At 31.6% G+C, this 14,735-nt stretch overlaps 1 protein-coding gene across 3 annotated transcripts; it reads left to right on the forward strand.

Moving 5' to 3' along the window:
* The first annotated feature begins 9,149 nt into the window (after window positions 1-9,149).
* On the forward strand, window positions 9,150-13,696 carry LOC139862855 (type I inositol polyphosphate 5-phosphatase 10). 3 transcript variants are annotated; one of them, XM_071851486.1, is made up of 11 exons: window positions 9,150-9,266; window positions 9,643-9,721; window positions 9,837-9,918; window positions 10,364-10,427; window positions 10,520-10,624; window positions 10,704-11,298; window positions 11,559-11,752; window positions 11,850-11,958; window positions 12,471-12,619; window positions 13,167-13,293; window positions 13,386-13,696. In XM_071851486.1, the coding sequence occupies exons 2-10, from the start codon at window positions 9,692-9,694 to the stop codon at window positions 13,285-13,287; spliced, it is 1,449 nt and encodes a 482-aa protein (XP_071707587.1). In that variant the 5' UTR covers window positions 9,150-9,266; window positions 9,643-9,691; the 3' UTR covers window positions 13,288-13,293; window positions 13,386-13,696. The 3 variants fall into 3 exon arrangements, with proteins under 3 accessions (XP_071707587.1, XP_071707588.1, XP_071707586.1); XM_071851487.1 differs by lacking the exon at window positions 9,643-9,721 and having other exon boundaries at window positions 9,159-9,266; XM_071851485.1 differs by lacking the exon at window positions 9,150-9,266 and having other exon boundaries at window positions 9,526-9,721.
* Window positions 13,697-14,735: the final 1,039 nt, after the last annotated feature.

The following is a 14,735-nucleotide window of genomic DNA, read 5'->3' on the forward strand; positions in this document are numbered from 1 at the left end:
AGTTCAAGTAAGATTTTTACTCGAATTAAGATAGTTTATAGTTATAGAATTTGAATCAAAGTTTGAATATGAATATTAGTTTGAATAAGAAAGATAACCTACTGTATATAACAAAGGTTTCTTGATCTTAGATGATTACTTGGAATGGATTAGAAAGCTTGGAAGTAAATTAGTAAACTTGAAGGGATTTTTGAAGTGTTCTTGAAGTATTCTTCCTATGATGATTATAGCTTGATTCTTGAAGTGATTTTTGATGAAGATGATGATAAAAATACGTTCATAATAGTGTGGGTGTGTTGAGAGAGAATTAGAAAGAGAATTGGAAGTGAAATGGAGTGAATGATGAGTGGTAATTGGTGAGTGGTGAGTGGGGTTAAAAGGAGTTCTAGTTAGTTGACTAGCTCATGGTAGAAGTTAAAATTGATTAGTCATACATGACATAATCAAGAGTGGAATCCCATGCTAGTTCCTATTGGTATATACCGATAGTAAGTACGTTTTGAAGCTGTGTATAATACGGGTAAGAATACGACTAGAATTCTTGATGAAAGAAAAGAATGGGAAAGTAACTGTAACCATTTTCGTTAATTATGAGTGTTTTGATATATGTCTTGAAGTCTTCCAAAAGTATTTTAATACATCTAAATACACTACATGTATATACATTTTAACTGAGTCGTTAAGTCATCGTTAGTCGTTACATGTAAGTGTTGTTTTGAAACCTTTAAGTTAACGATCTCAATTAATGTTGTTAACCCATTGTTTATTATATCTAATGAGATGTTAAATTATTATATTATCATGATATTATGATATATTAATATATCTTAATATGATATATATACATTTAAATGTCGTTACAACGATAATCGTTACATATATGTCTCGTTTCGAAATCCTTAAGTTAGTAGTCTTGTTTATATGTATATAACTCATTGTTAATATACTTATGGAGATACTTACTTATCATAATCTCATGTTAACCATATGTATATCCATATATATATCGTCATGTCATTTTTACAAGTTTTAACGTTCGTGAATCGCCGGTCAACTTGGGTGGTCAATTGTCTATATGAAACATATTTCAATTAATCAAGTCTTAACAAGTTTGATTGCTTAACATGTTGGAAACATTTAATCATGTAAATATCAATCTCAATTAATATATATAAACATGGAAAAGTTCGGGTCACTACACCTTGTTCGAAAGATCATAGATTTAACGTTTACGAGAGCGTCGTGGTTTAACCGTGAAATACCGGAAGTAAAAACTTCTTAATGATTAGCATAGCAAGGAAGAGATGATATACGTAAAGAGGTAAGTCTCGTTCTTGCACGAAGAAAGAAAATAAAGGTGATCCAAACACATTGGAGAGTAATACGAAAGTTTTAATAATAATCAAAGTAATTCTTGAAAAGTTGCGACGTTTGATGTTACAATATAAACGAAGCGGAGCTATTTGTAAAACTTGAGTTATGTACAACACGTACTATTGTATGTGAAATAATTCGAACAATACGAAAAAGATTTGAATAAAAGAATGTTTAATTTGATAAAACAAAGGTAAATTGATAAATTGCGAAAGTGTTTTTATAATTGATAATTTTAGAGGAGGTGACAAAATGATGTTCGTAGTAAAACTAGGGTTACGTAAAATTGTAAAGTAATTTTGATTTAATCAAAGTGGAAATTTGTAAAAGTGAAAGTATAATTTGATTAGATTTCATAAATCGTATAAGTGAAAAATCATTTTTTTTTTATAAATTCCGAGATAATTTGAAAATAAAGACTCGTGTAAGAAATCTTCGGAAAACAGGGTACTTGTATTTAAGGGTTTATTTGTTTGAGAAAAATTGATTGAAGATTTAAAATTCTGGAGGATAATTGTGTAATAATTGTTTCGAGGTAATGATAATTAACGAATTGACTTTTATCAGGGCGTGAGTCTTTAGACTCATAATGTTAACATTGAAGTAAGAAAGATGATAATGTGATTATCATCAAATGAGTAAATTCCTCGGATTTAGAGTTATGTATGAAAGAACTTCAAATAAGATTTGCAACTTTGAATCGTTCGAGTGATAGTGAGAGTTTGAGAACTCGGCATGAATAATCCGGCAGTCGCATAGACAAGTATAAATAAATGCTAAAGCAGTGACTTTCAACTATGTAATGATCGTTTGAATTCAGCCTTAATTGGCCTGAGAGGAGGATACGTTCCCGATACATTTGACTAAGTCTTTGTATTACTTGATAATGGAATTAAACCGACAAGGACAGACACAACTTGTCATGGGGCAAACTTGAACATTTAGTCTAAATATCATGCACTGGCATAACTTTTTGATCCTGCGGGAGATCAACGTTACAAACTAAATCTTGTGGTCTAAAACAACGATAACTACTTTTGTTAAACCTATGAACTTCACTCAAACTTTTTGGTTGACACTTTAGCATGTTTTGTCTCAGGTGCCGTTTGATTCAAGCTTTCTTATCTACTACTTATGTGATGCTACTTGGACTTAGGATCAAGAGATATCGCATTTATTACTTCTGCATATGAACAATTACTTTATCGTTATTTCCATTATTGTAATGACATTTCATTTTCCGCTGCGTACTCAATAAAGTTAAATTTTCTCATTTTGTATTGTTCTCGTATTATAATATGTTGGTTTATTTGATATTAGTAACGTTTCTTCCAGATCCTATTGGGAGGACGTTACAGATATCAAATAAACTAACATATTATAATACGAGAACAATACTAAATGAGAAAATTTAACTTTATTGAGTACGCAGTGGAAAATGAAATGTCATTACAATAATGGAAATAACGATAAAGTAATTGTTCATATGCAGAAGTAATAAATGCGATATCACTTGATCCTAAGTCTAAGTAGCATCACATAAGTAGTAGATAAGAAAGCTTGAATCAAACGGCACCTGAGACAAAACATGCTAAAGTGTCAACCAAAAAGGTTGAGTGAAGTTCATAGGTTTAACAAAAGTAGTTATCGTTGTTTTAGACCACAAGATTTAGTTTGTAACGTTGATCTCCCGCAGGATCAAAAAGTTATGCCAGTGCGTGATATTTAGACTAAACGTTCAAGTTTGCCCCATGACAAGTTGTGTATGTCCTTGTCGGTTTAATTTCATTATCAAGTAATACAAAGACTTAGTCAAATATATCGGGGACGTTACTCCCGATAGGCCTACCCCCAATAATTAAGCATGCCGCAGCAATTAAAAATATCACTGTAGGGACTTAGTCGGACATAGCCGGGTATAGCATAGTTTTAACAGTTGGTACTGATATTTAGACTAGACTTTCAAGTTTACCCCGTGTCAAGTTATCGTTTATACTTGTCGGTTGGGGGCTTGCTGGTCATAGCCCAACATATCACAGTTTAATAGTAGATACGTGTAAGTACTGATATTTAGACTAGACTTTCAAGTTTACCCCGTAACAAGTTATCGTTTATACTTATCAGTTGGGGGCTTGCTGGTCATAGCCCAACATATCACAGTTTAATAGTTAATACGTCTAAAATAATTATAAAAGTTGTGCATGTATTCTCACCCCAAAAGTTATAAAACAGTTATGAAACAGTAAAAAGTGGGGCTATGAATTCACGTATATAAATATTGTAAAACAGTTATTAAAATATTGCATGTTAAAAATTTAAAAGCAAGCATGTGTCTCACCCCATAGTTTCAAAACAGTAATGAAATAGTAAAAGCAGCATGTGTCTCACCCCAAAAAGTTAAATAAGTTTGCTAGCAATAAAGAGTGGGGCTATGAATTCACCTTAGTAAGGAGAGAGAGAGTTATTCCTCGGAATAAAGAGTTGAACGAATGAGCAGGAAAGTCAACCTATTGACATTTAAGAGTAGTTAAGTGTTTTGCCCATGTTTAAGTTTAAGTATGTGTTTAAGTATAGTTTGTTTTACTAAGTTTCTATTCCTAGTAAGTTACTATTTTTATAAAGTTTCTATTTTTAGAAAGTTTCTTATTTTACTAAGTTTCTATGACTAGAGAGTTTCTACTTTTATCAGTGTTTTCCATTTTAGGATACTTACCGTATTAGATAAGCTTCCAATCACCTCTTTCCCTTCGAATGACTAATTTAGATCTAGGGGCTTGAGCCATAGGACCCTTTAAATCGGAAATCCAAACCCTCTGCCTAGAATCTCATAGAAACCATTCGTCAAGAAAGTTCGAAGATCTATACATCTCTAATACATATCCCAAAATGTTTTTTTGCTACAATATAAGTAGTAGGTTATAGGTGCTAGTAATAGTAATAGTGTATACATGTTAAGTACTAGTATAAGTAGTATTAGGGTTTCATTAATTAGGTTTAGTTAAATAAAGTAGTAATTAATAACTAGGGTTTAGTAATTAATGTCCTAGGGTTTCATAAATGTTTAGAGTTTAATTAATTAGGGTTTAAGAATTATAGTTTAGGTGTAATTAGGGTTTAAGGTTTTAATATGTATATGTATATATAATTCGTATATATATGTATATATATATAAAAATATATATTTTACATGTATATACGTATATATAAATCTAGGTGTGTTTATGTATATACTTATGAATAACAAGTTTATAATATGAATATGAATTAACAAAGATCAAAGTTTATGTAAATAGTTTAGGGTTTATGTTATACCTTTGAAGATTCAAGATAATTAACAAAGAAAAGATGAACACGATGAAGATGGAAGATCAAAGCCTTGAAAATCTTGAAGAACTCCTTGAAGATTCTTGAAGAACACGAAGAACAAGCTTAAAGATTCGAATACTACAAGAGAGGGAAAGGGAGAGATTGTTTTTGAGATAGGATTTTGGTGTGATTTGTGAATGAGAAACTAGGAGTCTAGGAGTGTTTATACAGTGCAAGTATTAGAGTGTTAGTCAACATAAGGATGTTCTAATTAATGATTTTATTTTGTTTTATAATTTTTAGTCAACAATAGGTGGTACTAGTTTATAATTAGTCAACATAAGGATGTACTAGTTTATACTTTATTTTTAGTCAACATAAGGATGTAATTGTTTAAGATTATTTAGTCTCATTATTATTACTATTATTATTATTATTATTATTTTTACATTTACTACATGATAAGTATTATTTTCTTTTTACTAATTCAAGACTTGTATATATTTAGTTCCCAATTGTTTTATTATTTATATAAATGTCACTTTTTATTTATTACTTATAGGTTATTAATTATAATATTACATAAATGCATAAATTTTAATTAGCAGTGAGTGTCGACTAACAGTTTATTATTTTTACCTTTTATTAACTTGTCAATTTTTGCACAAAGTTAATTCATATGTTTTCTAACTCTTAACACTTAACAATTGTTGATTAAAGTTTAATCATTAAGTTTTAATTATATTGTTTGGGCTTTTAATATTGGAAAAATATAGAATGAAAAAATGAGGGTCGTTATATTAATGGTTATGAGGTGGTGGGTGTTTGTGTAGCTTGACAAACAACAAACAAACACAAGGTTGGTGATGAATTTTCATTATGTAGATGGTGTATATATATATATAATATATAAGTGATAGTGGATATGAAAAGAACGAAAAAAGTAAATCAAATTTCAATTAAGCACAGTACCCAAATAGTAATCAATAATTAAGCAGCCGGGTGTTTTGTTTATATGTACCAACAGTTTTAAATTACGGGGTACTAACGTGTCCATTGCTAAACAGTTAATATATAAATGTATTCAGAAAAATCCCCAATTTTTAAATTAAGACCATTTATTTATTCTGGTCATTAACTGTATGAAACCTGATCAAAAAGGTTCGTTAATTATTTATTTTCTGTCTCAAATAGTATGTACGGAGTACTTAACTTCAAACTAAAAAGGTAAATATATTTTTAACAAATTTAAAATCTTCGTAAACAATTTACAGTCCAACTTTTATCTTAATCCTTCATATATATGTATTAGATCTATATGAACACTGACGAAATGCCAACCGAGTATTACAATTGTTTACTATTTACGCTCGAAATCAATTATTTTTAATATATTCTTTTTCTATATATAAACAGTTTTAAGTAGCAAGTTTAACTACTAAAATAAATATGTTATATATTTTTAAACAATTATATTTAATATAATTTTATATATTTACAAGTAATATTTATATACATATTTTTATATATATAACTCTATATATTTATAATAATAGTTTTCATTACATCGCATATTATTTTACATATTTATTTCCAACAATTAAATCATATCTTATATCAAATAATATTTTAAATTGTTATATATATATATATATATATATATATATATATATATATATATATATATATATATATATATATATATATATATATATATATATAAATATATATCTATTAACAATTAGTTGTTCGTGAATCGTCGGAACTAGTCGAAGGTCAAATGAAATCATGAAAACAGTTCAAAATTTTTGAGACTTAGGATAACATGCGTTGCTTATCGTGTCAAAATATTAAATCGTATCGAGAGTTTGATTTAAAATTAGTCGAAATTTTCTTGGTCGTCACATTTAATATGTTTCGCAATACCAGCAGGTAAAGGATTCGACTTGTTGGGGGATGAGATTGATGACCTCTTCTACCACAGTGGAAATATCATTTGCAGTAGATGCTTCAAGGTACTTGTGGAAGGTCTGGCCAACAAGCTCAGAATCCAGTACTCTCTGTATGAGACTGGGGATACCAGCTTTCAAATATGTAAAATCCTTTTGGGAAGCAGCAGCAGCAGCAGTAGCATTCTCTCCAGCTACACGTCTCTCCTCCTCTACAACCTTCTTCAATTCCTCAATTTCTTTCACAAGCTTTTCATTATCTACCATCAACTTCTCCTTCTCAGATCTTTCCTCAACACAATTACTTTCCACTAGCTTCAAAGACTCATCTCTATTCTGCACAAGCTCTGTTACAGTCCTCCACTTCTTATGCACATCTAACATTTCAATCTTTAGCTTCTTCAACTTGGTGGAGTTGTAAAAGGAATTTGCAATAACAGCTTCCTGTGCCTCCTGCATTTTGAGCCCATGAACCACATGATGCGTAAGTAGCAACAACGATGCGGCAGTAGATTGGCAGCTCTGCTTGTGAGTCATGGTGGAAAGTGAGGAGGATAGATCAGAAATTGTGTTTTCCTACATATAAAATATATAATTACAATAAGCAAATTATTATCTATCAGAGAAATGGTAACTGACTTCAATAGTTCAAGCACAAGATTTACCTTCAAGAATTCAACAAATCTATCAGATTTATTGAGGGGATCCTCCAAAAATGTCTTTAAACCGGCCAACGGCAAAATGGATGGCGGTTGGGAGGAAGAAGAAGATTATGTAGTGCCAACATCCTTAGATAATAAAGGAGTAGAAAAAGGTGGTGTCTCCACAGTGTTATCATCATTGGTTTCATCATCATCATCAGCGTCATCATCATCATCAACACAAGCAGCTTCATTGTCATCATTACGACAAGCAGTGGTTTCATTATCTTCTTCCTATTGCAGAATCATTCCTAAAGGATAATGATACAAACGAGCACAATGATATGATATGTGCATTATTGAAATACATAAGTGTAAAACATACTTCTTTTCTTGGGTTGAGCAGCAGTTTCAACCACTGGGCGCTTACCTGCACGCTTTGAGCGCTTGGCGGACTTCTTCGCGCTAGGCGGACCAGGGGTAACTTCGATAATCTCAAGATCAGGTGATGGTTGTGCAACATCACTGCCTTCTCCCTCCGTGTTCCGTTCAGGGTCTTGATCAATTGTTCAAACTCTGCATCTTTGGTTTTCTCAACCTCAACTTCTTCATTGGTTTTCTGTCGTTCAGACACAATCACATTGTCCCCTAATTTCTAAACTTTATTTTTTTATTGTCTTTCATTAGGCGTGTGTTGAGAATTAGTAACACATTTTTTCCAACAAAATATTTATTTTCAAATTATAACATTTTTTAAGGGCAAATTACATAAAAAGATAACATATTTTCACTGTTGTCCTATTCTAGGTAATCTATTTCATTCGGATATAAAAAGGAGCCTTTTTTCAAAAGTTAATCAAAACAAGGGGTGTCGTTAACTTTTGTTAACTTTCTTTGTTAAGTGTCAACTTTGCATAACATGTCAAGTCCTTTATCGACCTACATTTTCAACTCGCGATTTCGACGCGCATTCCGACATGCGTTTTCGACGCGCGTTTCTTAAGGAACAATTTCAACGCGCATTTTTAGGCGCATTTTTACCAGAGTTTTAGACCGGCGTTTTGGAGGCGCATTTTCAATTCGCGATTTCGAGGTGCGTTTACGAGACACTTTTTTGGCCGCGTTTTCGAGGCGCGTTTACGAGGAGCATTTTTCTCTTGTAAAAAACGCGCCTAAAAAACGTGCGTCGAAAACGCGCCTCAAAAAACGCGGGTTGAAGACGCATGTAGGAATCGCGCATCGAAATCGCGAGTAGAAAATGTTGGTCGACAAAGGACTTCACATGTTATGCGTGACACTTAAGTGAGAAATTTAACAAAAGTTAACGACACCCCTCGTTTTGATTAACTTTTGAAAAAACAATCCTTTTTTATAACCGAATTAAATAGATTACATAGAATAAGAAAATAGTGAAAATAGATTATTATTATTATTTTTTATATGTAATTTGTCCTCCTTTTTTTTTATCTCTATAAGTACGATATATATGAAATAACATAAACTACAAGGGTATAAAAGAAAATAAGTACTCCCTCCGTCCTACCAGAAGTGTCCACTTTAACTTTTTCCAGTGTTACTTATTTAATTTTGACTTTAGATATTTTTGTTGATGTTATATAATATTTGATGAAAATTATATCAATGAAAACACAACTAAAACTCAATTCATTCATATTATTTTTATCAAATATTATATTACACGGACATATATATTTATAGTCAAAGTTGACAAATAAAGACTGTCAAAAGTCAAAGTGGACATTTCTGTGAGACGGAGGTGGTATATAATAAGTCTTGAACACGTCTTGATGCCAGTAAACAAACCAACAGTTGAATTGGAAGATATATATATTCCCAATTTTGACGGATTCTTTCTAAACATTTCGCGTCAAATTTCAATCTCTTTCTTCTCGTTTAATTAATACATAAAAACACAGAAAACTGATTTGAAGAAAATTTGAGATTCAAGAAAAGTACAGAAGAATGATTTTTTCAGGTCCCCTAAATATCTCTGTATCTATATCTCTATATCTATCTAATACTTCTATCTCTCTGTTTCTTGATATCCACACATTAAACCCCACATAAAATTTTGCATCAAGTTGACTTCTTTTTTACAAAACCCATGTGGGGTTTTCAATGTCTCCATATTTTAAACCAACTTTTTGTTTCCAGAAATCAAGAAACATGGTTTCTGGTGATTTTTCAGGAACAATTTCCTTCTTTTTTTTTTTCCCCAGTTTCGTTATAAAAATTAGTTTGCTTTATTTATTTTTATTATAAGCTTTAGTGTTGGATGTGTAATTTTCTGAAATATTATGAATTTAGGATTGGATGTTATATGATCATGAACTGTAAATTGATTTTTTCAGTGGAGGAATTGTGATTCTGGTATTTGTATCATACCCATGTTAAAATAAAATGACTGGTAAAAATGAAGAAAATAGAAAGGTTTGCATAATGTCATTGTTTCAAAATTATAATTCTTGTTTTTGTTATCTGATTAGTATTATATGATTTTTAATGTTTATTTTTTGATTTAAATATGTGTGATGATGATTTGCAGTCTTTTATTCATAAAATTTTGTCAATGAGGTTGAATAATGGAGATGAAGGAAAAGTACTGAAAAATTCTTATGATCCCACAGGTTGAGTACCTCTTGAGCCTCCAACTTATGCTTTTGTATTTATTAGTTATTTTTATATTTGTTTAATTAAATGTATCTTTTGGCTTGAAAGTTGTGTGACATTTAAGCTTTGGTCAAAGTATCTCCATAATACCTGCGAATTAGAGACCACAATTTGATTTTATGTAGATAATAAGATAATGAGGAATATATCAAGTTGATGTAAAGAAAAAGTGAGAATATGTTCAAATATTTAGCTTTTTAACTTCACTAAGGAACATACAATAGACAGAGAGTTCAAGATCACTTGATACTTTCAGAAGACCATTTAATGGCTTTAAATCTTTTTAACTTTATATCCACATGATCTTTATATCCACGTGATCTTTATATCCACCGTTAATTAATCACGGGTTCTAAATAAACCATCGTGTTGAGTTCAAAACGTGTCCCCTTACTTTTGCAGAAATTCAGGTTGCAAACTTGCTAGGAGATACTATGGCTGTTAGTCATGATGTGCAGTCCCTCAGGTGCAAAATCATGACATTTTTCTCGGTTTTTTGGATATTTCGCAAGTTTTACTTATGTTTTTGTGATTATTTTTTATTTCCCTTTTAATTAGGGTGTTCACAGCAACTTGGAACGTTGCTGGAAAATCTCCTTCGAGTGATTTAAATCTCGATAATCTTCTGCAAATCCATTGCCAGTCCGATATATACATTCTAGGGTGTGTTTTATAAAATGTCAATATTCTGCAATATTGTATTATTTGTTGATAAAAGTAGTTGAAGTGGTTTATTTCTTAGTTTTCAGGAAATAGTCCCTTTGAATGCTGGAAATGTGTTAGTTATCGAAGATAACGGTTCTGCTGCAAAATGGCTATGGTTAATCAGTCAGTCGCTTAATAAACCAAGTAATAATGATTTTTGTGGTCTAAAAAGATCGAATACAAATACGAATTCAAATTATTTGGAGAGAAAGTTCAGTGGTAGCAGCAGTTCAACGTTCTTGCAACGAACTTCACTCAAAGCGGCCAGCAGATTGTATCGTTCAGAGAGTCGAAGAAAGTTTAAGAGTTGCAACTGCAACAATATTGAGGCTGAAAGAAGGAGCTACGGTCGGGATTCATGCTTTACATGTCAAAAGTCAAAGTCAAACGGTTTCGATTATCCTTCTTCTTCGGAGGATGATGACACGATTAACAATACCGCCTTGGCTTCTGACGTCAGCGTTGCTGTACCAGCTGGAAAAAACCAACATTTGAGATATTGTCTTATTAAGAGCAAGCAAATGGTCGGAATTTTTGTTACGATTTGGGTCAAAAAGGAGCTTGTTCAGTACATTGGCCACTTACGAACTTCTTGCATAAGTCGAGGGATTTTGGGTTATTTAGGGAATAAGGTATGTATCTATGTATTTTATTTTTACAGCGATTGCTTAAATTATAAACCCACCTGCTTAGTTTTTGCAATAAGCAGTTTTTCAGAAAAAGTGGTTGAATTCTTATTTGCGCTAAAAAATAAACAATAAGCGCTCAAATATTGGTTCTAAATGTGGACATCTCATATTTACTGTATTTTTATTAAGGATTTTGCTCACAACATCCATTAGGGCCCATCGTTAACACGCTTTAATGTGTTGCACAATTTAATTGTTTACAGGGTTGTATCTCGGTGAGCATGAGTTTCAAGCAAACAAGCTTTTGCTTTGTGTGCAGCCACTTGGCATCAGGAGAGAAAGAAGGGGACGAGCTTCGTAGGAATTCAGACGTTATCGAGATTCTTAAAAGCACACAGTTTCCCAGGATCTGTAAAATACCCAATACTAAGGTGCCAGACAAGATTTTAGATCATGAGTAAGCATCTTACTTTACGTTCTTATTATATTTTATATTTACGAATGAGTAATATTAACATTCAACAAGTTAATCTCATGTTTTGATGATTCACCAGCCGTGTTATTTGGTTGGGGGATTTGAATTACCGAATAGCCCTTAGTTACCATGAAACTAAGAAACTTTTAGAGCAGAATGATTGGGATGCTCTTCTAAGTAAAGATCAGGTACGTTTTTTTTTCATAGTAATATATGATAAATGATATATGAGTAGAGGTGAAAAAATGAGCAGATTGAAAACATGATCAACCGACCAGTTAACAACCAGATGTACTATATAATATTAAATAATTGCATTTGTTAAATAACTCTTGTTGCTTAATTTTAAAATTCACTCATTTAATGTTTGGAGATTCGAAAAGAAAACCCAGATCAACCAAAGGTTTAACTAGCCGAATAATTGTCACCTCTATGTTCGGACAGATTCGTGTATCGTTCATTTTAAGCCCTGCATATTAACTACAAATAACATTCATCAGTATCACTTGAGATTAGATTTAAATTGTTCATTAATGGATCATATAAGTGTTATTAGTAGAAAAGAAGCACACACGACTACTACATTAACAATCAACAATAATAAATTATAGTAACATGAAAGATAACCCCTTAATTTATACATTTAATGTTTTCTCTTACTTAAGATGGATCTGTTTTTTTTTTTTTAAATTTTGGATAGCTGAAGATCGAAAGGGAAGCTGGAAGAGTATTTGAGGGTTGGAAAGAAGGCAAAATCTTTTTTCCACCGACGTACAAATACTCCTACAACTCGGATTTGTATGCTGGAGATACCATCAAATCAAAGAGCAAACGCAGAACCCCTGCATGGTAATCACCCAACATGTTTCGATTTAGAGGTCACTTGTTTAATTAATCCTGATAAAGATGTATGCTTTAACTTTCGTTGGTCAAAGACTTCACTTTTAGGCTACAAACGAGTTGAAATTCTTTTAACTTCAAACAGGGGCGGAACTAGAATTTTTTTTCACTGGGGGCAAAAAACAGTTAAAACCGTACCAATTTTTTAGGGCAAACTACGGAGATTTTGGGGGAAAAATTGAGGTGTTTAGGCAAATTATGGAGGTTTTTGGGTAAAATCTGACGGTTTTTGGGCAAAATTCTACGGTTTTGGGGCAAAATATGTAGATTTTGGGGGAAAAAAAAAATCCACCGGGGGCAAAGTCGAAAAACCCAAATTTTTAACACTGAAAATTGAAAATCCACTAGGGGCGGGCGCCCACCCTACCCCCAAGTAGTTTCGCCCATGACTTCAAAAGTCAAAGCTTATACTCTCTCCGTCCCGTCCCAATTTAATTGTATGTTACTGTATTTCTTTTTGAGATGTCCCAAAATAACTTAACCAAAAAAACTGCAGGTGTGACAGAATATTATGGTACGGGGAAGGAATCCATCAGAAGTCGTATTCACGTTGGGACTCACGCTTCTCTGACCATCGCCCTGTTTGTGCAAAGTTTTTAGTATTTTTACGTAACTAAATAAAGGTGAGTAAATTGGAAAATATTGGCTGAGGTCGTCATTTGGGTTCGTTATAATCACGATCTAAATCGAGACTAAAACGTATGGTTTTGTGCAGACAATAAGGACAGAAAGAAGAAGCATGATAATCAACTTTGAAGTTCTTTCAACTGTAGATAGCAGTTTTGCAAGTATAACAGAAAAAGCAAGAAATGAAAAGAAAAAAGATTGCATCCTCATTATCTTTAAGTATTAGGAAATCAATGATAATTGTTTACAGGGTTAGTATTTTTTTTTTTTTCTATTATACTTCAATTATTACTTTTTGAAACTGTATCTAAAGTAGTTTAAATATGACTATTAGCAAGTCGGCTCCATCTGTGCTTAGAAAAAGCTCAACCTTTATCACAACAATACAACATTACTCTTTGCATATTTGTTACAAGTTCTCTAAATATCCAAGGATTTATAGTGTAGCGTTATGTAAGGAGCCTAGAGTTCAAGCCTTGTGTAGGCTATATATATATATATATATATATATATATATATATATATATATATATATATATATATATATATATATATATATATATATATATATCCAGTGAGAACTGTGAGAACTCGAGGCCGAACAAAAAAGGGAATTCGAACAAAAATAAAATCACGTGGCCAAACAAAAAAGGGAAAGTCGAACAAAAATTTCAAAGCACAAAATCAAAATTGGTTCTACATTTCTGTTCTACACATCATGTTCTACAAAAATGTAGAACTTAAAAATGTTCGAATTTCCAATTTTTGTTCGGCCGCTAGTGTTTTTGTTCGAATATCACCATGTTCTACAAGCACAAAATCAAAATTGGTTCTACATTTCTGTTCTACACATCATGTTCTACAAAAGTGTAGAACGTAAGTGTTCGACTTTCACCTGTTTTTTTCAAAAATCAACATTTTTTTTTTTTTTTTTTGATTTAGCACAATTTAGAGTTTAGGATTTACGGTTTTCGGGTTTACTCTGTAAACCCTCAACTCTAAACCGTTCGTGTAAAAAACTCATTCTAAACCCTAAATCTAAACCCTAAATCTAAATCTAAACCCTAACTTAATTTGATGAAAATTGATGTAGAACAAGTGTAGAAAAGCATGTTCTACATGCTGTTCTACATCATGTTCTACATAAAATGTAGAACCAAACAAACAATGCATCTAAAAGATGAAAAATAAAAATTGTTCGACTAGAACAATTTTTGTTCGGCCGCGTCCCACTTTTTGCTCGACTACCTTAAATCTCAGAGTTCTCATTCTAAAAATAGTTCTCATTTGATCCCTTTAATATATATATATATATATATATATATATATATATATATATATATATATATATATATATATATATATATATATATATATATATATATATATATATAGGGGCATGATCAATGGGGAAGTAACCAATCGGGGGGAAGCAAAA

Source organism: Rutidosis leptorrhynchoides, chromosome 8 (genome assembly GCF_046630445.1).
Source record: "Rutidosis leptorrhynchoides isolate AG116_Rl617_1_P2 chromosome 8, CSIRO_AGI_Rlap_v1, whole genome shotgun sequence".
NCBI classification, from domain to species: domain Eukaryota; kingdom Viridiplantae; phylum Streptophyta; class Magnoliopsida; order Asterales; family Asteraceae; genus Rutidosis; species Rutidosis leptorrhynchoides.

What these genes read in the sequence shown, in the direction of transcription:
- LOC139862855 (XM_071851486.1), top strand. Translation starts at nt 9,692, where the DNA reads ATGACTGGTAAAAATGAAGAAAATAGAAAG. An exon ending in CATGATGTGCAGTCCCTCAG is followed by an intron (nt 10,428 to 10,519) that starts GTGCAAAATCAT and finishes CCTTTTAATTAG; the next exon opens with GGTGTTCACAGCAACTTGGA. An exon ending in GACAAGATTTTAGATCATGA is followed by an intron (nt 11,753 to 11,849) that starts GTAAGCATCTTA and finishes ATGATTCACCAG; the next exon opens with CCGTGTTATTTGGTTGGGGG.